The sequence below is a fragment of the Crocodylus siamensis genome, chromosome 7 (assembly GCF_052110815.1).
Source record: "Crocodylus siamensis isolate JL-2025a chromosome 7, ASM5211081v1, whole genome shotgun sequence".
Taxonomy (NCBI): Eukaryota; Metazoa; Chordata; order Crocodylia; family Crocodylidae; genus Crocodylus; species Crocodylus siamensis.
This window is the reverse complement of record NC_143401.1, coordinates 80243142-80265961: the sequence shown is the minus strand read 5'-3', so window position 1 is coordinate 80265961 and position 22820 is coordinate 80243142. Positions and strand designations below refer to the sequence as shown.

Below are 22820 nucleotides of genomic sequence, written 5' to 3'. Positions count from 1 at the left end.
CTCTTAGAGGTAACCAGATTCTTCTTATGATTCAGCAATACGACAAAGAATAACATATCTTAAAGGTTACTGAAATATCTAATTCATATGTTTTAAGGCTGCTGTAACAGTGGATGATTTTTACAGCTTTACAATAAAACCTAAATAATGTTAAGGTTCCAGTATTTTTATATAACCATTAAAAGTTATATCCATAGCAAAGTGTTCTGTTTTAATGGGAATTATGGTGGGTCAGACCAGAGTGCATAAACTACTGGTACTTAGCAACAAATTTTCAAGTCTGTTACCTACAAATCACAAGTGTGACTCAGTGGGGCATAAATGCACAGGGAGGTCACACCAGGAGTAAGAAGGGGTGCTTATTTCTGTTTTTGGCATTTCACTCCAGTCGTTTGGGAATGGGGGCAGGAGACTTTCAGTGGAACAAATAGGGGTTAAGTGATCAAGTGAACTTTCGAGTTTCAACTCCCATTGAAAGCTTATTCAAACCTAACTACCCTTGGGGCTCTCAGAGTATTTCTTTCTGTCTCATCTGCCTTGGTGTATAATTTCTTCCAGGTCAGAGTCCACATTTGACACCCATTGTATGTCTGATGTCTGCTCAGACAATTGGTCCCAAATATAAACATCATTTAAAATAAAAAGGGGTCTTAAAGCCTATAAAGCTATCTATCAGATTGAGGGAGGAGGGGTAAAGTAAATACAACAAGTTTCTCTTGTAAAGGATTTTAATACATCAGTTAAGACTTTACTTATAAACTGTTGTTGCTGTGTATCCCAGTCATTTTTAACAAGATTAGGGCTTTTAAGCTTGTAGTGGAAATCTGCTTATGCATAAATACTTGTTTATTCTAGGAGGTTTCACCATATTAAATATTCTACAGAAGTTAATATAGTTATTACTGTGGCATCTCATTCATTTGCTCCTCCTTGCTCTTCAGGTTTTCATATTTCTATATGTGAGCTTGGGAATAATTATCATATTGTAACATCAAAATTATTTATAGATAGGTAGATAGATATGAAGAGAGTTTAGATTAGTCATTTATTTTTTAGATATCTAATTTCTTCTCCTTTAAAATACTTTTCTGTAAATTTACTGCTTGTTTGGTAACACTAGAAGTATAAAACTCTGCTCAGAGAAGCTATAGTGAAAGCAAGTACCCATCTACCCCCTACTATAAGCTTAACTAGTAGTGACTACTTTTGCAGGTGATAGGATATTTTAGTCCATACGTTCTTTTTGTTCTCTGCCTATCTCTTGAAACTGCCAAAAAAATTCCCAGTTGTGATGGCCAAACATTTGAACACTAGGAGTTAAATCGTAGCCCCAGTTCATTCCTTATAAATTCCCAAACTGCCATCTCATGGTAACTGTTTCTGGTCATTACTGATCTAGACTGGGTTTGAACCAGCATCTCAGAGGTAAAAAGCTATGATTTGTAGTATATTTTTTATTTTATTTTTTTATATTTGGCTAATCATCTTGAGCTGTCCAGCTGTAGTGAAATTTTAAAGACTTTTTTAAAGAAATATCAAATACATTTATAACCTCTTTGGTAGATTCAGCGTAAAACTCAAGAGGTATTTTGATAGTTTCAGTACATTTCTGTTGATTTAAAGAAAATAATTTCCATACTCTAATTGAACAGAGGAATGGCTTGTGTTCCCTGTGTAAAATGTGAGCACAAACTGGGATCTTCTAATTCTTGCTTTCATTGGGTATGTGACCTTTCCGTTTTATATCTCTCTCTCTCTTCTTACCATATTGCAGTCAGAGAGGAAGTTAAACCTAGGTTTGACAGGTAGAGTTTTTTTTATTTCCCTTGACAGTACACCTCTTGACCTCTATCTTCTTGCCAATGATTTTTTAAATCCTAAATGATTTGGGAATAATTGCTCCTCCTTTAGTGATTATTGCCCTTCACCGATAGTAAATCTGTGAAATCCCCAAGGGTTGGAGTACATTTTTGTATGCGTATGCCACAAGCTGGTCTTGATAGGCATCACTGCTCATGCGCAGCTGCAGTTTCAGAGCTGACTGTCTTCTTGCATGAAAACTTGTCTATACAAAATATAATACACTGCTGGTGAGCACGTTTCTCAGCTAGCACTTGGATCTCTCAGTAAGCCAACATGGTGGTTTCTCTTTTTCAAACTCTTGCAGGCCTGCAAAAACTAGAGAGATTGTGTTGCCTTCTGAACTCATGTTCTCTAATGGGACCAAAAACTCAGGCTACACAGTCAGCTGCCCTGGAGGAAGGGAGGTCCTTCCATATCCTACAGGTGCTCGGGCCAGAGCAGAAGAATCCTGCTGACACACAAGAGAATGGGAGCCTGATCTCATTATCTACCTTCGCTAACTGGATCCTCACTTTTTTCTCTTCCCCTGGCAGGAGCCAAGGATTGACCTTAGGCACAAATAGTCCTGGGGAGCAGGACTATTTGTGAGTAGAGAACAGTTTAATGAAGGGGCTAAATTAAAGGCCCCTGAAGCCCATGCCCATGGCTGAGAGATGATTGCAGGAGAAACTGGGGGCTTTGTTCTTGCCCCTTTTCTCAACTGCATGTGTAGCTCTGTGTGTATGTGGCAGAGCTGTTAGCCAGTTGGATAGGGCTGTTTGACTCCCTGGCATTTTCCCTGGTGACACTCCAGAAGGATATTCCCCTTCCTACCATAAGGTAGCCACTTCCTCCATCCTGATGCCCTTCCTTGATACCTCACTGCTGGTGAGAAAGCATGGAGGCTCAAACTGCAACTTGCTGTTAAAGGGGTGTCACCAGCTTGCCCTTTATGATTTTACAGTGTCCTGTGGGCATACAACTTGGCCACAATATCGGATTCAGCAGACCCTGTTGCTTACTGAGGACTTGGCCTCTGTTTTCCATCTGAATCAACAGATGTTGCATCTTAAAAGGCAGATTTAAGTATCGATGAAGGGGTGACAGAACAACCCTCAACTTAGTCCTTGGTATTGAAGTGTGTACACTATGTGAAGTCTACTGTTGTAGAAGACCTGGAGGAAGCTGCAGCCCTATCCCTTAGCACAGTATGGTTAGTTAAGGTTGAAGAAGTATCACTCCTGCCCTGAAGACTAAGTGGTCATGGAATCTGAATTTCACAAGGAGTCCTGTCCCATATTGCACAAGCCATTCAAAGGATCAAAATCTTGTAGGCAAAGAACTTAGCAACGTGGCATATTATAATATGGTCACATGACTGACAGTGCAGTCAGGATAAGGTGTTTTCAGTCATGGTTCAATACAAGACAGTACCATAGTTCATTAAAACAAGGTGTGATACGACTATGTTCTACATCAAAATAAGCTGCTTTCACTTAGAAGTGATTTTTGCCTCTGTACAGCATTGGTGGAACTGGTGCTGGGATACTAAACACAGTTCTAGTGTCAGCATCTAAAAGGATGTGAAAATGCTGGAGATGTGGAAAGAAACCTGATGGCCTGATGTTAAGGCTAGAGAAAATGCTTTATGCTGAAAGAACCACAGAGAAACTTTTTGAAAAGATTACACAGCATTGTACACTTGATTACAATGTATTAGTTCCAGGTTTGGGGAAAACTTTGGGTATTAAGAGTCTTTAATTTAGGAGACAAAGCATAATAAGAACCCCAGTAGATGTCAGACGAGGACAGAGAAATTCAAATGGGAAATTAGGTACTTTTTAACAGTGAGGGTGATTGGGAAACACTGCTGATGGAGGTATTAGATAATCTCTCTCTTTTACTGGCCTCAAACTCTAACTGGATGCCTCTGTTAGCCAATACAAGTTATATTTTAATCAAGCACAATTTGATGGGCCCAATAAATGGGTGAAACATAATGGCTTGTGATGTATGGGAAGTCAGACTAGTTGGTCTAATAGTCCTTTTTAGCTATACAGTATAAAATAGGTCCATGCTTTTTAGTATCTGTAAGGTCTGAAGACTAAGGGGCAAATCGTGTTCTGTCTTCTATCCTTGAACTCTTTGAATCTGTGAAATGCGTCTTACCCTTTCCAGCATTGTACTCCACCTGCCAAGACAACCAGATATTCCACAGCATTGATTTGTGACTCTCCACTTCTGCCCTTTATGAGCAAGCAGAGATAATGGCATGGCTGGGTAGAGCTGAGAACCTTTTGGCCCTTGTTATTGGGTACTCTTAATGCCAGTATTGCTGTCTAGTTACGTATTATATTTAAAAGATATGTTTCAAGGAAAAGAGAAACAAGGCAGCGGTTTTAATAATAGTTACAAATCTTGCCTAAAATACAAAGATTCTGTATGTTGTTTTCATAAAGTTATAGCCAGCCACGAAAGTCAGAATTCGCCTTAGAACATGGTTACTAGAGGAGCCAAGCCCCATTTCTCGGCTTAGTGACTTATTCTCATGACCTCTCTGAGAAGGGCCTATTTATCAGCCCACCACAGCTGGAAAAATGCTAAGTTGCCTTCTGTACATGCTCAGTGTAGTCCCCTTGATACTCTTCTTAGTAACACAGTTGCCAGCTAAGACAATCCTGGTCCATTTTTAAACATGCCTTTTAACCTAGAAAGACCCACATATGGGATACAGATTCATAGCGAGGGACACAAGAAAAAGAGTAGGACAAAGAGCTTGAGACGTGAGACCAATTTGTATGGTATAAAAATCAGCCCAATGTGGCATCTCTACATTTGTGATGTTAAAATTACTAAAATAGCAATTATGTGGAAGACAGGTACATTTATCTAAATATGAGGGCTGTTTTTAGGGCCCTGTCACATTGTCACATAACACACTTGGCACATATTTTATTTAGATCATAATAAGCATTTCTGCAAGCTAGAGCTTGTTCTGAGCAGTTACATGGTAATGCTTACTATGGTCTGGACAGGGTTGGAGCCGGCTGTGCAGGGAACAAACCGCTGGTTGCGAGTCCCAGCCCCAGCACTGCATCAGCGCTGCGAGGACCGCTTATACTATTTCTGTAGAGCACTTCTAATATAGGTGAATATGTATGACTTAATACCATCTGAAGATACTCCTCCTTTGGAAAGTACTAACTTTGGTATAATACAGTGGCATTTAGCATGTGTTTTACTGCTTGAATATGCATACGTTGGTTTAAGTGCAGTTGACATATTTTAAATATAATGTGTGACAAGGCCCATGATGATAGGAGAGAGTTGTAAAATATATGCCATTTTGGAAGTCTGCTGGTTGCAAGACAAACAACTAAAGTAGCATAGTTGCAGCTAAGGTAACTGTAGTTGTGCAACTGGGTAGTAAGTTTTTAAGCACTATTCACCCTGTATATACTAGTTGCAAAGTCATATTTAAAAACCAGTAGCTAAAACATGTTAGTTAACACATTTTCAAACAACTTCTTTTCCAAGTCTAGACATCCTCATGTAAAGAAAACTGTTTTCATTTATCATGAGGGTACTTCAAATACACTGAAAATTTTGGGTGGTGAATGAGAAGTTTAAACCAAACTTTTATTTAACTGATCAGAGTTTTTCTTTTTTTGAAAGTTTGAGAGCAAAGCCCTCAGCTGTTTTATAAATTTGAGGACAAAAAGAATCTAATATTTTTTCTTCAGATTGATAGTAAATACCTTAATATTTCTCACTGATGGTCTTTGTTGTGGAAACCGGTACCTGTGCTTTGATTTGGAATAAATGTGTCCTGATTTAACAGAGATCACCATATGAAAACTGTTAATTGAGTATTCATAGTATACCTTGGACAAAATCCCAGCAACAGGCTATAGAACAGTGGTTCCCAATCTTTTTATACTAGGGACCAGCAAACACCCTCAAAGAATTTTGGTGGATCAGGTATAGAAGCAATCTAATTGATATATTTAAATTTAATTTTTACACTGAGGGGGGAAGCCTTGTGAGGATCGGATCGGGTTGGGGCACTGCAACCGCAGACACCAGGGGACCCTGGAGGGGAGGGAGCTGCACGGGCAGTGGCCTTGGGAGACCCATCTGGGGCTGCCCAGGAAGAAGGGGCTCTGTTGCTTCCCTAGGAGTAAGTAGGGGAGCTGTGTCCCCACCCACCGCCCTGGGCATTTCCCCTGCCTGCATCCCCTGGCTCCCAGCCGCAGGCAAGGCTCAGGGGTCCTGCCCAGCCCAGCATGGGCCCCAGGACCTGCTGTATGGGCAGCACCTTGCCAGGTATGGCCTTGACAGTGGGAGCGAGGTGGGGAGCATGGACCTGGCTGCCTTCCTCTTGGGGCTGCCTCACCATCCATCTTTAACCTGAGCAGACAGATGACCCAGCACCCAAGCCTTTGCAGCCTGGTATTGGGCTGCGGCCCGATGGTTGGAAAACTCTGCCATAGAAGACTTCTCAGTTAAATTTTGCCTTGTGACCTCCATGCTCTATTTTGTTTGCTCTTATATTTTGTTTGCCTGAAGTGTAACTGATTATAACAAACATGGCTACACATGTATGGGAAATGTAATGTTATGCAAAAATAAATAGCACTGGAGTATCCTGAGATGCACGGCTTCACAAATTTCCATATTGCTTTTAGTATGATTGGGGCATAAACTGTACTAAGTTGTAGTTTCATTGATCTTTGGAACAAACTTGCAAACATTTTGATCAGGCTTTAATGTGTAAATTTTAATGAAATGTTTTAAATTGAATATTAACTGCCATCAGCCATGGAAGAATGGCTGTTTAGAGTGTGGGACTAACCTCACAGATTTCAGAAATTTTTGTACTGTGCCAAATCATTTTGAGTGTTTTGATTGATTTTAAATTGCGTGGATGTATACAGCACAGCTGTATAGCTCACAGAAGTGTGAGATGAATTATATTCAAGGTAGAGGGTGACTTTTAATCAATACAATGACAATAATATCTTGTTTAATTTGTCTGATGGCAGTATTAAACATCAAATCAAGCAGTTTATTATGTCAAGGAAGATAAAGTATGGCAGAAATAAAATTCACTTGACACTAGTTTTCTGTATTTCATTGCCGTGACAGGCCATCATGATTGGGGATGATATTGAGAATGATGTAGGAGGTGCCCAGCAGTGCGGCATGAGAGCTCTACAAGTACGGACAGGAAAGTACAGGTCAGTGCACATTATACACTCTATAGTCCATATTGTGATCCTGGAAAGAGGGGACTATAAATGTAGATTATGATTTGTTGTATTAACCTTACTCCCCAAGTACACTATGCTCCAGTTTTCTTAATGCATGTTAATATATAAAGGACTTGAACCCAATAGAGTTTTAGAACAGTATTATAAAATGGGCACAACAGACATGATTTTTAAGTGGGGGTTTCTGTCACTGGTGGGTGCACAATTTTGCAAGCAACTTACCTGTCTTCTTTCAGTATAACTGCTTACAGAGATGTTGAATATTGCACAGACGGGTGATAGAATTTTCCATGTGTTTAAAAAAAAAAAAAAGAAGAAGATTAGACAGAATTGTACTTACGGAAGTGAATGCCAGAGTCTGGAAATCAGGCCCATTGGCTAGGTACTGTGTGCTGAACTTCTGTTCTGTTACAGATATAGATCAGTTTCCAACCACTTATATGGCAAAAGCGTAATGTCTATACCTGGCAATTTTATTTAGTTATTTTAAAAAACATGTTTTCTGCTACACAGATCATGGATAGAAATTGTGTGTGTGAAAGCTAAGTCATTGCCAGTATATATACTTGCCTATATTTCCTTTATTAAACTCTGCCTTAACGTGTTGTTTTAAGTGAAAATGCTTCATTGGCTATACAAACCATTCTGCATTTGGTGTAAGTAATGGATTTTGGATGTTTCTCACATTGCATCTGTATTAGTAGAAGAGAATGCCCTGTTTGCTCAGCTGAATTAAACCACAGTATACAGTGCAGCAGTAGCCCTTATTATTTTGGGCTGTAGTCTCACCCCAAGGCCAGTTAAAATTGAGGAAGGTAATATCCCCTTGTTCCCCAGACCACAGCTTCATCTTAATGAGTGCTATAAAAACTTAATGGTGCCTAATCTTTTAGCTCAGGAGTGGGCAATAATTTGGGCCTGGGAGCCACTTAGGGAATTTTGATGAGTTGTAATGGGCCATGTCAGGATTCCCCCCGCTCCCCACAACTCACTGAAATTCCCTATGTGGGATGGTGCTCCGGGCAGGGAGCGGTGTTCAGGAGTGAGACAGGCAGGAGAGGTAAGGATCACGGGGTGGGCTTGTGGGGCAGCCCCTGCTCTGTGTGGGGGTGGATGTATGGGGGGTTGGGGGGACATGTGCATATGCTGCCTGGGTGCTAGGTCCTGGGAGCCAGTTGGAGGAGAAGGCAAGGGGTACAGGTAGCAGAGCTCACCCAGGCAGTGGAGGGTACAACTTCTGGTGAGGCTGCCCCCAGCCAGTGTGCACAGCTTCCAGCGGGGCTGTCCATGCCTCCAGCAGCGGCTCCCCTCCCTTCCAGCAGCAGCTCCTCCTCCTGCTCTTGCTGTGCCACTCCAGGTGGGGAGGAAGCTTCAGCCAGTCAGCTCCTGTCCCAGCACATGGGACTCTAACTCCAGGTCCAACCTGCCTTCCACCCACTCCACTGGGAAAGTGGGTGGAAAGCAGCCAGGAGCTGGAGCAGGACCCTGTGCGCTGGGGCAGGAACTGCCCAACTGAAGCTTCTGGCTGTTTTTTACCCACTTGGCCGCCCACGTTGGGTGGGCAGAGTGGGTGGAAAGCATCTGGGAACTACAGCCAGAGCCCTGCACACTGGGGCAGCAGCCGCCCAGCTGAACCTTCCTCCCAGCCTGGAGTGGCAAAGCAGGAGCAGAAGGAGGAGCCGCCACTGGAGGCGAGGATGCTGAGCAGCATTCGCACTGGGAACAGCCCTGTTCAAAGCTGTGCATGCTGGCTGGGACTGACCAGATCCGATCAGCAGGGGAAGATTACCTTATGCCCCCCCTCCCCGCCTTGTGGGCCGGAAGCAATCAGCTGGTGAATCGAATCTGGCCCGCGCACCATACTTTGCCCACCCCTGTGCAAGCTGCTGTATCTCTTGTTCAAAACACAGAGAGCCTCCATCTCCAAGTGAGCTAGATAGCACTGCAGGATTATCCCTCAGATAGCTTGGATTTTTATTTTTTTTATTTTTGGCAAGAAACTCAGTTTGAAGCCTGTAGTACACTTGTCTTATTTCGAGTCAATTGCTGGTGGTATAGTCACATCATTACAGGGGCCCTTTCCAAATGTCCATCATTCTAGATGTTTGTTTAAACTGCCAGTCACAGACGACTCTACTAGCTGCTGTAAAAATACAACTTCTGTGACAGGAGAGAATTTTTCATGTTTAACTGTATGTTTGGCTTGGAAATACTGATGCAGCAAGATGAATGAAAAATGGCAGAGATAATTTTTGTAGCAGAGAAACAGTCAGGAAGGCAGGCAAATATGTTACATTAGCATGTTACTTTTCAAGTCAGTATGTGTCTCTTCTCTGTTTAACTTGGATTAGTGAAGTACAGGCACAGACATTTGAAACCAAATTAGGACCTGCTCTCTTGACTCTTACAGGCAATTAATAGCAAATTTGTGGGAAGGGGTCTTGTAAGGTAGCTGTATAGACAGGTATACAGCTGTATGGGCAGGTACTGGCATTAGTAAGTAAAATCTCATGATCAACTATCTATCAATTTGAATATATTTCTGTAAATGCTTTCTGCTACTGGATTTATTTATCTGCAATTTTTACAATTCCATTACTTTTCTGTGGGAGTTTTCCAAAGGGTCCTTTTATTTTAACAGTTGATTTTCCAGTAATATTGATAGAGATCACCATGCAGTCCCTCAAAGTCTTGCATACAGGCATCTGTGTGACATACTTTTAGGAAAACCTGTTCTGAAAGAAGAGCTAAATTAGGACCTACCGCTGAACATCTACAAAGTGCTGAGCAGCTCAAATGCACACAACACCCCACAGGAGGCACTAATCCAGGCTTTTAAAAAGCCTGCAGTGAGAGCGGGAATAGTGTATTTTCATATATCAGACAGGCATTTGCTTCTGTGAAGTATGAGCCACATAAATTGTAGCTATAATAGAATGCCCAATTGCTCTAGACAGAAAAAGGACCATTTCCCTCTGTTCCTATTTAAATTTCACATTAAAATGTATGTTTTCTATCATCCAGAATCATATACCATTATATGGCAATGAAATATGGTTACGTCCCTCTCAGAATCAAACACCTGGAGTCATTTCCTTCGCTGTGCCTAGCAAGCATCGATAAAAATCATACAATGTCTTCATACGGAAGGAGGACAGAGCTTTGGTTTATGACGGACTCCCATTTTAATATGCATGGAAAAAATACAGTAGGAATTGTGGAGCACTGAAAAGAACAAATCTAAAAGAATAAAAAATAATAGGTAAAACATAACAGAAGAGCAGATTATTTTGTTACTATCTGAAGGACAAACTCCTAGTGCTGTTTAAAAGTGAATAGTTTGGCACTAGTCAGTTTCCTTACCTGCACACATATAATGCATCTTGCCCAAGGAGCTGTGTGCTACACTCAAGTACCTTTAGATGGCACCATTAGAACACTTACTTCAGTATTTGATGCGATTAACAGCTTCTCCATGGAAGCTAGGGCTAGTTCGTAGAGTGAGTATAAAGCATAAATGCTGCATGATTAAGTTATACTGTAGATGCTGGGTGTCATAATAATGGGGTTTCCAGAGATTTCAGATATGAAAATTTTGAAGCTCACCTAATACAAGATAACCCCTTTTGAGTATCTGATAACCCCCATAGGCAGGCAAGGTTCTTTGAATAGATGTGATTCATTTATTAGACCAACTAGATAATTGGAAACAAGTTCTTTGTAAGCTTTCGGGCACAAACACCCTTGTCAGGCATGGGAGACTGCTAGTGTTATGTGTACTCCAAGGTAGAAAAGAGGCTAATTTACAACAAGCAGGTCAGTGAAAATGCAAATGAGTGAAAGTTTGGAAGACAATGGGTAGAGATAGGAGGGGAGGGGGAAAGGGAGGGGAATGCAAGTGGCCAGCTGGACGCAGGTTACCTGTATTGGATGTCAGACGGGTTGTAATGTGCCATAAATCCAATGTATATATTTAAGTCCATGATTGTTTGTATCCAATAAATTTATGAAGTGAAGCTCGTAGGCTCATCTGTGAAAGGTGTTTTGTAAACTTCCTTTGAGGATTAATTCTCCCTGTGCCTGATGAAGAGTGTTTATGCCAGAAAGCTTGCAAGGAACTTTTTTCTAGTTATTTAGTTGGTCTAATACAAGATATCACAGCTAGCCAAGGAACCTTGTCTTCTTAAGTCCTTAGACCAGGGGTTGGCAACCCCTGGCACACCTGCCGAGCATGGTATGCAAGGCCATTTTGCTCGGCAAGCCTTGGTCAGCCCCAGCTCTGGGTAGCTGCTGGAGCCCAGGCTGCTCCCAGCAGGGGTTGCAGCTGCCTGCTGGAAGCAGCCCGGGCTCTGTGGCTGGCAGCAGCTACCCAGAGCCGGGGCCAGTTGCAGCCTGGAGCCCTGGCATCACCTCCATACTGGCGCATGCACCCACACATCGGAGCAGGTGGTAGGGAGGGGTCTGAAGCAGCACAACCCCGGTATCTCCCCTGTTTCTGGCACAGAGGCGACGACTGGGTTCCAGAGCCCGGCACACCTGTTTGTAGCCAGCCTGTGCTCTGGGCAGTTGCAGCAAGCAGTGAGAAGGCTGCAAACAGCTGTGCCAGGCTCCACAGCTCCCGCATCAGCTTCATGCTGGCAGCAACTGTGCGTACCTTGGGGCAGACAGGGCAGCGCAGCCCGCTCCGAGGTGCCTGTGCAGTCGCTGCCAGCATGGAGCTGATGCTGGAGCTGTGAAGCCCGGCACAGCTGTTTGCAGCCTGCCCACTGCTTGCTGCAGCTGCCCAGAGCCCAGGCTGGCTACAAACAGCTGCGCCAGGCTCCCGAGCCCAGTCATTGCCTCTGTCCCAGAAGCGGGGGAGATACCGCGGTTGCGCTGCCTCAGGCCTCTCCCCCACCACCCGCTGTGATGTGTGGGTGCACAAGCCAGTACAGAGGTGATGCCAGGGCTCCGGAGCCTGGCACAGGTGTTTGCGGCCTCCCGGCTCTGGGTAGCTGCTGCCAACCACAGAGCCCGGCCTGGGGGGCAGGGGAGGCAGGGCTGGAGCAAGGGACAGCAGGGCTGGGCGGCAGGGGCTTTGGGTAGGGCATTTTGCCATGTGTCCCCTGCCCTCATTTTGTTTTTGTGGCATGCTGGCACTCCGGCACCTTCCAAGGTAGGCATTGTGGGCGCTTTCGCCACTCTGACCAAAAAACGTTGCCTACCCCTGCCTTAGACCAACACAGCTACAACCAACAACTCTAATAACCCCTGTTACAGCTGTGATCTGTGTACCAGAAGGCTAGTAGTGGCCAGCAACAAAATATAGGAAGAGTTAGGCTGTAAGAATTGTGTTCCTCAGTATACCAAAAAATGAGAAGCATTTTGGACATGAATTGTTCCAGGGAGGTTTCCCAACATAATAGCAGATAATGGGACTTAAACTGTTCATACAAGTTGTCTCGTGTATGCAAGTTTAGGTATGCTGAAGTGGTTCTCTCATACCCCCTATTTCCTGTTGTACCTCTGATGTATGTTTACCTTGGACTTCCAGCTAATTTCTTTTGGTATGAATCCATTTATTTCAAAAGAGTCAGTCTGATTTACCTCCTGCTGGACTCGGAAATCTGCAGTCAGTAATGTGTTTAACCTTGGAAGCCAGGAGTTGCAAACTGTAGCCAAGGTTGGAAGAGGAATCAAGGTTACTGCTTTTCAGACTTACAAACTACGATTATAGTTTTCTATAAGCTTTAGAAGATAGTAATGACTATAGGACTTTTAGCTGCTTTACAAAGCTAAGAAGCCATTTCCCCACTACCCTGAAAAACTCGGTATTTGAACACCCTGTTTATTGAATCATGTACCTGAAAGTTTCGTTATTTAATAAAAATAGTTATTTCACCTCAGGGCAAAATGCCATAATGGGGACAAGAACCTGAGTTTTGAACTGATATATCACACTAGTTGCACACTGTGCTCTGTTATTCAGTCACCATGTTAATGGGGGCCAGGTCACAATTTAGAAAGGGGTTGGATCTGGGGAATGGAGGTAGGGATTCAGCCTTTTAAAGCAGTACGTGCCTCAAGGTCTATGGAGCTCCTAGGATAATTGTCAAGGCTGAAGGTCACTTATATGAAGGCCCATTGCTTCCAAAATGTTGTGTAGACTGCACAAGCATAAGCACCTATCTTTCTTATTCCCACCCAATGAAATACTCAGATTCAAACCCTCCGGTGTACCGTGGGGTGGTACTCAGATAGATCCATAGTTTCCTCTGGTTCTCTTTCTTCCATCTCAAATGCACCTGACCTGTCTCCCTGCATAGTAATAGAATGGGATATCAAGCTCCCAATGCTGGGGCTCCTATCCAGTAAGCAAAGACGAGACTGAATAAGTCAATCTGTAAAGCGCAATGAGTTCTGCCAACAGTAAGCAGTCATGATTTCTGTGTACTGAGATTGGAGGGGGTTATCTGAGAAGAATTCTTTTGGATTGAAGTTAGCTTGGTAAGCTGTGGAAGGAGGAGTTTGGTTGGCTAAGTACGTCAGTTTTGTACATGGTCCAAGAGGTGCTCTGATACACCCACTTTTATCAGCTGTAAAATCCAAATATAAAGCAATGGTTATATATATATTTTTTTTAATCCAACTTGGCCAGTCACCCCTTTTCAAATGCAGTCATCCGTCTTGTAGAGAATCTACACATGCGCTCAACTGTGCAGTAACTGCTGGCACTGCGTAGTCCCAGCACCACATGGGTTGCTTCTGACCCTACTGTGCAGCAGCCATGGCATCATGGTTCATCCCCACCAATGCTACATCACTGTAGCAATGAGCTATATCACTGTAGCTTGTCACTACAGTGACATAGCGTCTCATGTTGACATGCCCACAGTATGTGCTAGTTCCACTTACAGCTGATTGGCTGAGACATAAGACTGATTATTTTCAAAATAACAATTAATTCTGCACTTCTTTGTTTATTATCCTGATTCCTTTCTTGTCATTTGTGAATTAGAATAGAGCCAAAAGCTTACACAGAGGCATTTCAGACTCTCTCCCCATAAAATCAGAAGCACCTTGCAAATGTAGCAACATGTCAGATGTACAGGTAATTCTTGGCAGAGTCAGGGAATTTCCTGCTTGCTTTTTGTGTATATTTATTGCTTTATAAATAGTGGACTGTGGCTGAAATAAACCTACCTGCAAAGATCGTGCAGAATGTGCCCTGTCTTTCAGCTTTTATTATGTACTGGAACATCATAAAAGTTTAACAGTTTGCAGAAAGTTGGATGAGAATTTTAGTACCATAATTTTTGCATTGTGATGGAATGAAATCTTCAGGCAGGCTACAGTAAATGGCATTGGTGGGGGAAGTGGCCAAGACAGTACACAAAGACCAGGTTATTGTATCATTTTGCTAGGTTTTTGTATCATTCTTAACGTTTCTTTGGCATTCATTTTTCTACACACCAACAGCAAAGACCGATATGTTGTTTCCTAAATGCAGCATAGAGCTATTCTTTTATACCCTAGAAATCAAATAAACAGGGTGTATGGGATGGACCTTGCATGGCAACTGACTTAAACTTTCCCCAAGAGTAGCAAAACATCTTTACTGTAAGAGTAACTGGCAGTTACACTGTCCATGGAGGCCTGGTTATCAATAGCCATTTTGGGGAGTCCGTGATCTGGCAGTACAGCTTCATGCCAGGCAGCACCTGCCCACTCAGTTCCTTCATGATCATCGCTCCTGAGGAAATTTGGCTTTGTAGTATTAAATAAAACAAATCTTCCAGTGAGTGGATTATACTAGCTTCCTCTCTTTCAAAACACTCCCCTCTTTGAATGTCCAAACATTTTCAATTTTGGAGGCTATTTACTGCTCCCTATGGGTGCAGGTCGTTAAAACAGTGGACAGAGAAAGTTTTATGGGTCTGGACAATAGAAAATGCATGTGATTACCTGGGAACTCTGTGTGATGTTGCAACAACTTGGAGCCTGGTCTTTCTTGCCATTATGAATAAGGCATTTCACTGGGACACAGGAGACCTGGGTTCTATTTCCAGTTCTGTCACTGGCCTACTAGGTGTTTTTAGGCATATTACTTTGCCTCTCTGTGCCTCAGTTTCCCTATCTACAAAATTGAGATATTAATATTGACCTTCTAAATAAAGTAGTTTTGAGATCTAGTGATGATCAGCACCATATACGTTTAATAACAACAGTAATAATAAACATAAAAGATTCATCCAGGCTTCTGGGTTATTAATGAGCCATGGCAGTAGATGGCTTAGAGGGGTCCAGAGCAGGCATCCTGTTCTAATCATAAGCTAGGATAAGATAGGAAGCCTGTAAGGTGTCCTGGGATGTATGCTTAGAGCCTTCATAAGCCAACTACAACGCCTAATTGCTGAACTTAAGCATGGAGGAACATGAGCTAGTGGGCAGAGCTCCATTCTCAACTGTACTCCCAAACTCAGCAAAAAGAAGTCTGTGAGAAGACACCCATTGGGAAGACATTTGCTAAAATATGGTAACTGAATTGTGTTAAAATGCTTATACAGACAAGGTCACTGTAGTTGTAACATGTTAACTGTTTGAAGCAAGTCCTAAGGGAGAGAATAGAATGCGTCTTGATGCGCATTAAAAATGCGCCTAGTAGTAGCTTTGAAAAGACCTGCTGGAGAATTGGAAGCCTGCAATTCTAGGTGCTGTACATGTCAATTAGTAAAAAAGGCAGCTTGGCCCTGAAGAGATTACAGTTTACAGATGTGATGGAAGACACAGAAGGTGAAGACAGGTGAGCAGAGAATGGAAAGGTAGGGGTGAAACAGTTGTCTTTGGCCTTGTCATATCTACCAGTCCCTTGACAACAACAGCTCTATGGGGCAACAGCTAGTTCTTTGATTGGCAATGCCTTGATTGTTCCTTGACTGTTACTTGGTTAGTGCTGTTCCTCTGTTGTATAATGCCATGTACACGTCCCATTTAATAAGCAGTCAGATTTCAAGGATGTATTACATGGACCTATTTGAATCTTGCAAATGAAAATGAAGCAGAAGACCTGCCCAGTCTTGGATATAAAATTCTTCCTTCCCAAACAGTCGGGAAACATTTAAGAATGAAGACAGTGGTTTTAAAGGTTTCCATTCCACTTGTGTAGCAGCCTCATTCATAATGGGTTCAGAGAAGCAAAGATGGCTCAGTGGCCACTCTGAAGGAAACAGTTACTTGAAGGACAGGGGAATGCTGTGTCTAAGACAAGCTTGGATGCATGGAATTAGATTGCCTGAAAACCAGCTGTTTTGAAAAGCACCATAGCCAGAAAGACCATTTTGTTTCTCTTCTATTTTGTTGCTGTTCTCTATCCCACCCAAATGTGTCTGTGTAGTATAGGCTCTTTTGGGCAACAACTAGTTATTTGATTGGCACTGTTCCTTTATTGTACAGTGCTGTGTACATTTGTGCAACTGCATGAATAATAATAGAGCCCTTTGGCAACTTCAGATTGCCGACCATGTTGTCATACTAGTTTATATTTCTCACCTCCCCACAAATCCATAATTCATGACATTACGGGAACTCTAATGGGGGCTGAAATGTAAATGTACAAAAACAGGCGTTTTGTGCAGTGCTCTCCGAATTTTCTCATGGAGTGTGTTCATCCCACAGCACAATACCCCTGTAGAAAGAGTCCAACTGCAGCTCCAAAGGATCAGCTAGTCCAAGTGACTCACTGAGCAGCCTGTCAGCCTCCTTGTGAATGGGCCAACTTGTAAGCGCTGCCAGAACACCAGTCTTTCCCCCTTGTGTGAGTTTTCATTGCTCAGCCTTATGAGACACTATAGGAAACAGGCCCTTGCTTATTTTATTTTTGAGTAGCTTTTTCTTAGTGGTAGTATAATGTTGCAATAGGAAAAATACCACAGTAAAATAGTCATGGGAGTTAATCAAACATTACAGTATTTCTTAACGCTTGTCATTTGCAGTGTGCCAGAAATATTAGTGAGTTCAGCATTTGACAGGAGTGATGAATGTCATTACCAATAGCTAAATATTTTGTTTCTGTAAAAATGCTAATGAGTCATCTTGAAACGCGCTGCAGAAATGGTAGGTCTGAGACAGCTGCACCGTTGTGGTTTCACTAGAGATTTCCTTTTTCAAAACTCAGGTTCCTCTTCTCTGTGTTTTTCTCCCCCTTAGTTAAATGTCATTCTGGGTCACTGTTCTGGTACAGCTTTCAGTGAGCAGCATAGGAAGGGGCGGGGGGGCATGAATTAGACTTGGATCATCAGATAGAGCTGAAGCAAAGTATCTATTTCCAAACAAAGAAAACTTCATCACTGGTGGAACACCACTAAAGCGAGCAGCTGAATGCCTGAAACTGTAACCTTTCTCCTGGCTTAAGCTCTTACTGTTATAATTTACCTACAATGAGATGATGCCTAGGAGCACCAGTCATGGTCAGAGTCAAAAGATGGTCTCTTGCCCCAAGAAGTTTACAGTCTGAATAAAGCTCTTGCATCCTACCCAAAGTAATAGTGGTGGCTGTTTCAGTTGCCTGCTGACAATGTACTTTTCTTCCGACTGTGAGCAGATGGTAAAATGGTTGTAGTCAATTCAGAGAAGCTTCTGTGTTGTGACTGGATTTATACTTAATTTGTATCCTAAGCATTTATTACGTCTGGGATTCAAACAAGGATCCTAAGTTTTCATAAAGAGCTTCTTTATCAGGTGGCCCTAAAATGTATTTCTGTACCTGAAGGATGACTATAAGGAGGATGGCGATACACTACACTGGGCTGCAAGGGACTGGACAACCATCTGAAAATGCAGCAAGGGAACTTTAGGTTAGGAAGAACTCAATCACTGGAACAGACTACCGAAAGAGATAGTGGGTTCTCCATTCTTGGACAAGTTTAAGTACAGGTTGGACCGATACTTGGATGAGATGGTTTAGACAGAGCTAGGTGGGTAGGGAGCAGGTGGTAGGACCGGATGACCTGAGGTCACCTCCAGCCCTACTTTTCTAGGATCTGGTCAGCCAGTAAAGTCTATGCCAGTGGTTCTCAAACTCTGGTCTGTGAGCCCATAGGAAGTGTTCTGTATTGGCCCACACTCTGACGAGACATTTAGGTATTTGATGTAGTTTTCCACCATATACAATTTCTGCAAATGTTGGGTTTAAGATGAAGTACCAAAATAAGCTGGATTTGGTGCCAGTTTCATAACTAAAACTTTCACCAGTTCAAACCAGTACTGACACGTTGTTTTCAGTGAAGCAGAAATACCCCTCTCAATAGAAGCTAAGTTAGGAATTTGACAATCAATGAGTTTATTTTCATTTACATCTCCTTTATAGTGTTTACTGTTAAAACTTTGATGGTTAGAGTGCATGAATTCTGGATAATGGTTTCTTGTCCCCAAAATTTTGAGGATCCATGAGCTAGGCTAAAATGGAAACCACTGGCCTTTTTTACATACGGGTGTAGTATGGCAGTCTAGATAGGAAGCCCAGTATTCCAGCGAGTCTTTCCATGTAATTCCAGCAAATTACAAATTTTGGGTGCCTAGATTAGCACTTGGCTTTTGCAGATGTTGGCCTGATTAGATGCAGAGTTCCTAGTTCTGTAACATAACAAATCACTACTTATCTGATGAGCATGAAAAAAAGATGCTCTGGAAATGATTACTGATGGACCTTTCATGAGGAGGGTTGAGGGAAAGGTAATAAGGGAAGAGGAATGTTCACATTAAAAAAAGCCTCTACAGGGTCTGACTTCAAAACACTTCACGTGCTTTCAAAGAAGTTAAACGCTGAACCACACAAATTACCAAACTGAAAAATTAATAACCTGCAGGTTCCAGTTTGTAGATCTGCTGTACTTACTTTAAGGATATGACAACTTCATGCATGAATACTGGTTTTGTTTGCCAGGGTAAGAATAACAGAATAATGTGAGAACTGGGGTTTGTTTGAGGACCAGCATTCTCCCACCCACACATCTCCCTCAGCCCCATGTAACATACTCGGTCAGAATTTATGATAACACTCTGCAGCTGACACTCGTATCTGAGACTCACGTTCACATGGTGCTGTGTAACAATTACAGTTATTAGTCGTTGTGGTTTCCAGCACTTGTCAGCAACTGTTTGTTTTACCTCACTTGTAATTTGCCAAAACCTTAGCGAATTGGGACTTCAGGGCCAGTGCTTTTGAAGGAATTCTGCATGCTGCACAGAGATGGCCATCATTTTTAAAGATAAGTCATTTGCTTCCTTGAAAAGGACCATTAGGTTGACCAGAAACAAAACAGAGATTCCAACAGGCTAGACATTGTAACACATTACACACATAGTTAGACATTATAACTGCTTACACATTGTCTCATTTTTAGAAATTACTTTTTTTTTTTCTTCTTACACTGCCCCTGTGTTTCTTTAAAGGGAGACGTGCTCTAGACAGTTAGGTCTCGAGGTGGATCTCATGTGCATTTGAATAGTGGCCCCAATTTGTAGTTGTATGGCTACACTGAAATTATTTGTAATGAAAGTCGTGTTCAGCCATGGAACTGTCCCCTGAATATACACATAATTGGTTATGTGGCTAACTTATATTTCCCAAAGTTATCTGAAGCTGAAGTCTTAGGGGACTTGAGTTGTACCTTTCTCAGCTAAACAGACTTGGAGGAAATTAGTTAGACCAAGGATCTTCTCCTTATTCTAGTGGAGCAGCAACTTTTTCTAGCTACTTAGTCTAATAAAAGATATCACATCTACTCAAAGAACCTTGCCTGCCTTATTCTAGTGGATACTTTCATGGCACAGCTACTTTTATGTCAAGGTGTTAGTGCTGCATTTAAACCTAAATGAAGACTCATCAGTTCTTGTCTGTTTAGCATCTCACACACACACACACACACACACACACACACACACTTTTTAACAGCTGTCAGTAGGTGTATAAAACAGTATGAAAAATGTAACTGAAACACATTGCTTCAGTATTAGAGATGGGAGATTAATCAAAAGTAGAAACAAAGAACCTGCAATCTAGGAAGTAGAGAAATGTACTATTAATATGATGTAATTCATATTAATTACTGTTAATAATAACTAATAGTTTATATATATCACATCATATGTTTGAAGCAAAACTTATATACCTAGGGCCAGCCCCTCTTCCTCCTGAAGTCTCTGATTACTACCCTGTTCCACCCTGCTTAAATCTGTCTAAACCATTAACATGTCTTTTTGTAACTCCCCTTCACCTGAGCCTTAGGACTAAGTCACAAACAGAAGCAAGAAGGAGAAGAATCCATCCACTTCTTGTGGTGTTGCAGGAACACAGTAAGAATAGGACTATGTTTTTATACCAAGTGTTTGGCACCCTACAGCCCTTGTGCCAAATCTGGCCCATGGAGGTGTGGGGCCTTGGCAGCATTTGGCGGTGAAGGGTCTTGTCCGCACCACACTGCACTGCGCCATGGCCAGGCAGGAAGGGACTTTGCCAACACTGGGGCGAGGCCGCAGGGAAGAAGCAGTGATGGTGCCTGGGCCCTGGATCTGGCCTGCCTCTGGGTAACATTGTTGACCTCTATTTTAGATGCCTATTCAGCAGGATAGGATTGGGCCCAATGTAATTTTCCCAACAGCCTGGCAAATGAAGTAACTAAGTATTATTATTTTAGAGAGAAGGAAACTGAAGTAGGGAGTGACTTTTACTTTCACACGTCTGTTTGGTTGTAAAAGAGGGGTCTAAATCTAACAAATTGTGCAAGATCTTGGTGGCCTTTAGCGTTAGCCCCAAGCCCATACTTCACATTGTAAGTTGCAGATGAAATGGTCTGGTCCCTGGGCTCCCAACGTAGCTTTCTGGGAACCTGCCAGTTTCCAATTTATATCCAAGGAAAGGGGTTTTTCATGGTGTAAATTTCCAGAGGGCTGCATCGAGCATAATGGAGCCAACAGAGGACTCTGAAGCAAATTCGACCCCTTATTTTGGATTAACAATTGCATTTTATAGGTAGTGGGAGTTTGAAATGTTTCCCTTCACTGTGTGAAATGTCAGAGTGCTTTGCTGAGCAAAGCAGCTGCAGCCTTCCTTTAAAAGAGTCTCCTGTGCAGTGGAGCACTGTAACCTGCTACAAAATGCAGCCCTGTTTGAACTCTGACAGACATTTGTAGTTGAATAATATTAACTGTTCAGCTGAGCCATTGGCTGCCTGACACCAAAATCAGACCTAAAAATAGGAGAATGTCTGACCTCGGAGTGAAGAATTTTCACTTGTAACCCAACCTGGCATCCACCCAAGATGATATCATCTGGAGGGGAAGTTGGAAAAGCTTTCAAAATGTTGCTTTTTGTGAAGGGATTTTAAACAGTGGTGTCAACTGATAATCATGCAGCATGTTTGCAACAATCATGAATCAAGGAAGGAGGGAGGGGATGCAGGGGAGAAAGCCAGTGATGCACATGGAGGTTCCAGTAACTTGCTACAGGAAACTCTTTTATTCATGTTTCACAAGGAAGTAATTGAACAAGAAGGCCTCAATTCAGGTCCTGTATAGCATTCCCAGCATGCAAAAGCTGACCTATATGGGCAGCTACAGGTTTCTTTAATGCCTGGGATGCTTTGACTGGAGTAGAGCTAATGTTACACATTCTGCACCATCTTCCTCATTAGCACAGGCAAGGCAGTACTGCAGTACAAGAGCAGTGCTGCACACTGGTCACACCTGCATGTGGTGACAGTCTTGGATAGCATTACAAGTCAGTGCAACCTTGAGTCTCTCCAGTATGGCATGGCCCATCTCAGCCCTTAGCTGCTCTGGGACCAAGAGAACACAGTAATGGCTAAAAGAGGTGGGCAAAATGTGGCCATGTGGCCCGCCAGGCCATTCTATCCGGCCTGCAGGGGCCCTAAGATATTTAAAAATTAGCAAAACCTAATGGATACACAGCCTAAGAACACAGAATGCCCAGTCCTAAACTTGTTTAAGAACTGCCCTCTATTTGTAAACAGAAAATAAGAGCGGGTTGAATCAAATGCTGGTTTTGATTGTTGGTCATTTCAAAGACTGAGGCATGAAGGGTGTTTCCTCCTAGAACATTTGAATAGCAAGAGTTGCATACAATGTTTGATAGAAAGTTGGCTGCTTTACTTCTCAAGCTTTTCCTTTGGTTTTGCTGTGCAGTTCCCACTTTCAGACTTTCACTGAGTTTCTGGGTTTGAGCAAATGCCAAATGTCAAAATGAAACTCTCAAAACTTCCATGTTTGACCTGGTTTTGTGTTAAAACAACCACTTTAATCTGCCCTATGTAATAAATATAGGGAGAAATTCTTTATTCACAAGTGCATTGTCAGATTTTTTTCTTTTAGCAGTTGCTCCCTGATACTTTTTTTATAAAGACAATATAACATGAATAATTGTGTGAAAGGCAGGAACCTAAACCTTAACAGCTGGAATAAATTTAGTGTAATGCAGCAATGTATGCCAATTCTGGCATAGTTCAGCTGCTCAGTTACAGACCCCTAGTTTCATGGAGCATTAATAGAACTGACATGAATGAATGAAGTTTATACCATAGATGAGCTGGGTTTCATTCCTACAGTCATCTCTTATTTCCCCCTGTTGTTTCTTATGGTGTCACAGACATTCTGTTTCCCTGTCATCTCACTTTCACATTTTTTTTTTAAATGGCCTGTAAATGTGAGTTC

At 42.3% G+C, this 22820-nt stretch overlaps 1 protein-coding gene across 1 annotated transcript in view; it reads left to right on the top strand.

The window, feature by feature from the left end:
- Window positions 1-22820, top strand: part of LHPP (phospholysine phosphohistidine inorganic pyrophosphate phosphatase) — a 164024-nt gene that overhangs the window by 46881 nt on the left and 94323 nt on the right. Inside the window, exon 6 of the mRNA XM_090058265.1 lies at window positions 6991-7082. Within this exon, the coding sequence (XP_089914391.1) occupies window positions 6991-7082 (92 nt within the window). The remainder of the gene's footprint in view (window positions 1-6990; window positions 7083-22820) is intronic.